Below are 3,563 nucleotides of genomic sequence, written 5' to 3' on the forward strand. Positions count from 1 at the left end.
TCTTGGCCGCCAATTTGACTGGCTCCCACAAGCTCAAGCCACTGGTGGTCGGGGGCCTTCGTGATCCCCCCAGCCTCCGCCATCACAACCAGGACAAATTCCCCGCTTGCTACCGCTACAGCCCCGAAGCCAGGTTGGGGCCAGCCCTTCTCCGGGCTTGGTTCTTTGAGGACTTTGTTCCAGTTGTCAAACGCTACCTGCGCCGGAGCTGCCTGCAGCAGAAGGCTGTGCGCTCAAGCCACTGGTGGTCGGGGGCCTTCGTGATCCCCCCAGCCTCCGCCATCACAACCAGGACAAATTCCCCGCTTGCTACCGCTACAGCCCCGAAGCCAGGTTGGGGCCAGCCCTTCTCCGGGCTTGGTTCTTTGAGGACTTTGTTCCAGTTGTCAAACGCTACCTGCGCCGGAGCTGCCTGCAGCAGAAGGCTGTGCTGCTGCTCAGCTCCCCGCCACCCACCTCTGCGACTGGCCCCGAGGAGTCCCCCCCACTGCAGACACCCGACGGCTCCATCCGTGCCCTGTTCCTCTCTAAGGGCCCTGCCGGGAGCAGCTCAGCTGGAGCGGGAGGCCGAATCCCGGCCCCGCTGGAGCAGGGGGTGGTGTCTGCCTTCAAGCAGCTCTACAAGCGGGAATTGCTGCGCCTGGCCGTCTCATGCGTGGCGGGTGGCGGTGGCCCCGGTGGCCCCATGGATTTTGTGCGGTCCTTCCTCCTGAAGGACATGTTGTACCTGGCCGGCCTCTCCTGGGACCTCATCCCCCCCGGCTCCATTGAGAAGTGCTGGCTGCTGGGGCTGCGTGCTGCCTTTGAGCCCCAGCCTGGGGAGGAAGAGCACGGAGACCACCCACACAGGGAGGAAGGCAGTGGGGACAGCAAAGTCTTTAGTGACCTGACCCACCTGGCAGCGTTGGCTTACAAGCGCCTGGCTCCCGAGGAGGTGGCCAACTGGTTGCACTTGGATGATGCGGCCCCTGGTACGGAGGAGGACGATGGGGAGGAAGATGGGGAGGAAGACGCTGAGGAGGAAGGCCCCAGGGGCTGCGGGGCAGAGGAGGACGAGGAGGAGGCAGCTGCTGGAGACAGGGGTGGTAGAAAGGGTGGGGAAGGAGGGGACGCCTTGCTGCCCACGGCTCGGGAAGCTATCAAAGGTCTGGAGACGGCACTGCGCTGGCTGGAGGGTCAGGACCCCCGGCAAGTGGGGCCGCTCAAGCTGGTGCAGCTCCGTTCCCTCATCAGCATGGCCCAGCGGCTGCACCGTGGCAGCAGCCCCCATTCCTAGGGCAGGGTGACCCGCGACCTCTCGGCTACCAACTGCCCCACTTGGGACAGGGAGGCACAGGGCTGCGGACACCCTGGTTGTCCCAGGGGGCTCACGGCAGAGGTGCCAGCTCCCCTCACCCTCCATCACGGGCAGTCCCTGGGAATCAGGAGTCCCGAATACCCCCTGGGTTACCACGGCTAAGGCGGAGGTTTACAATTTAGGGCTAATGGGGTTTTTTCCTGCCACAACCCCTCCATACATTGCATATTTGAGGGTTGGTTCTCACCCTAAGTATATTTAGGAGGTGCTATTTTTTAAGTCCCATGAGACTGAGCTGGAGGGGTGCTCCCTGGTGTCACTATCACCGCTAGAAGGGGGTGGATGCCCCCCACACTGCCCGGTCCCCCTGGCCCCATGGGGAGAAGGGGTGAGGGCAGGACCTGCTCGGTGTCACTGCGAGGAGCTGGGATGATGGAAGTTACACTAAGTAATTCCCTGCATCTTGGAGCAGGGCCGAAGTAGGCACAGCTGCCTGGACAGGGACCACTCCTGGGGTGCTATAAGGCAAACGTTCCTGCCCTGGAAGAGGCTAGTGATGCCCTTCCCACTGCCAAAACGGAGTCCTGTCAAACTGGGGAGATTTGGGGCTGGTTTAAGACAACTTTCTTCATGCACTGGATTGGGACTTGGGTGGCATCCAAGAAGCTGCGGCTCCCTGGAGATGGTCACCTCCATCACTCCCATGACAGCCTCACACCCGGGAATGCCCGGACCACGGAGACCTGCTGAAACAGGTACCATCATCCAAGCATCCACGCGAAGCCAAAGGCCCTGGGGATGGAGGTTGAGGTGCTCCCTCCAGGGTTTGAGGGGCGGCTGGGGCTGGAGGATGCATCTCACTGGCATGCCATGCCTTGCAAGATGAGATGGGAGTGGGGAGGGCTCCCAGTGCTGCCTTGGTCTACCAGAGGCATCAGATGTGAATTTAGCAGCTCTTGACCTGATTTTCGACTAAATTTTAGCCTGCTTAGCCAGATTATTGAAGGGAGGGGGAAAAAAAAAAACCTCATCAGTGCTGCGGTGCCCCATGTCAGCAGGCAGGGTATGTGTTTTTACTTGTCGGGTCTTTGTCTCATAACTTCAGAGTTTATGAAAATTAAATGGATTTTTATTCCCACTTTGGGGTTGTCATTTGTAAATGATCACGTGGAGCCATCCCAGCAAGGTGGAGGGTGGCAAAAGGGGGACTTCTGTGCAGTTGTGCCCTCTTGGTGCGGACTTCTCCATTGTGTTTCCCACTTCTCCACAGCCCGTTTGACACAGCAGGGCCAGGCAGACACCCAAACTGCTGTGGCTGCTCCCCAAATTGAGGTTTTTTTACATTATTAGTAGGATTAACTTGCCAATAAACAAGTCTGCCATGGAATTTAGGGAAGCAGCAAGAAAAACAACAACACGCAAAGTCAAATTTGGAGCTGAGGTTTGTCCTTTCAGATAATGAAACTCCACTGCAGAACCAATGACAAGAAAAGCTTCAGATTACGGGAGAAATATGCTTTTTTCCTCCCACAAACCCATTCAACCTCAATTTCTGCTGTTCGGCTGCTGCCAGGATCACAGACAGCGTGCTGCATGGTGTTTCACCTGTTTCAGGCTTCTCCCTTAGCTTTTATCCACCAATGAGATATAATCATGTAAAACCACATTTCTATTTATTTTTATAATCTTTTGCACCAAAAAAACATCACAAAAATATTCTAGAGTTTGGGATGTGGCTCACTTCAAGCGGTAGTTTGTGAATTAAAGGAGTCTTCAGTTGTTTGACAAAAACTTTGCCAGGCTCAGCAGAAGGTACTGGGCTGGAGGTCTTCGCTTCTCAGCCTGGGAGAAGCACTGTTTGGCCTGGTTTGGGGAGGTGAGAACATCGAGTCATTGAGTGGTTTGGGTTGAAAGTGTCTTTCAAAGATCATCTAGTCCAACACCTGCCTTGGGCAGGGACATCTTTCACTAGATCAAGTTACTCAAAGCCCCATCCAACCTGACCTTGAACACTTCCAGTGATGGGGCATCCTCTGGGAAACCTGTTCCAGCATCTCACCACCAGCACTGGAAAAATTTCTTCTTTATGTCTAGTCTAAATCTATGTTCTTGCAGTTTAAAACCATTGCTCTGTCTTTCTTATCAGCTCCCTTTCTATATTGAGAGGCTGGTATAAGGTCTCCACGGCGCCTTCTCTGCTCCAGGCTGAGCCCCCCCAGCTCTCCCAGCCTGTCCTCCCAGCAGAGCTGTTCCAGCCCTCAGAGCA

General features: G+C 56.0%; 1 protein-coding gene across 1 annotated transcript in view; it reads left to right on the plus strand.

Annotated features, from left to right (window-relative positions):
* TIGD5 (tigger transposable element derived 5) overlaps positions 1–1,276 on the plus strand; it is a gene marked incomplete at its 5' end in the record, with an annotated part of 1,799 nt that extends 523 nt beyond the window's left edge. The window contains one exon of the mRNA XM_010287839.1: positions 184–1,276. Coding sequence (XP_010286141.1) covers positions 184–1,276 — 1,093 coding nt within the window. The remainder of the gene's footprint in view (positions 1–183) is intronic.
* Positions 1,277–3,563: the final 2,287 nt, after the last annotated feature.

Source organism: Phaethon lepturus, unplaced genomic scaffold (assembly GCF_000687285.1).
Source record: "Phaethon lepturus isolate BGI_N335 unplaced genomic scaffold, ASM68728v1 scaffold14680, whole genome shotgun sequence".
In the NCBI taxonomy this organism is placed as follows: domain Eukaryota; kingdom Metazoa; phylum Chordata; class Aves; order Phaethontiformes; family Phaethontidae; genus Phaethon; species Phaethon lepturus.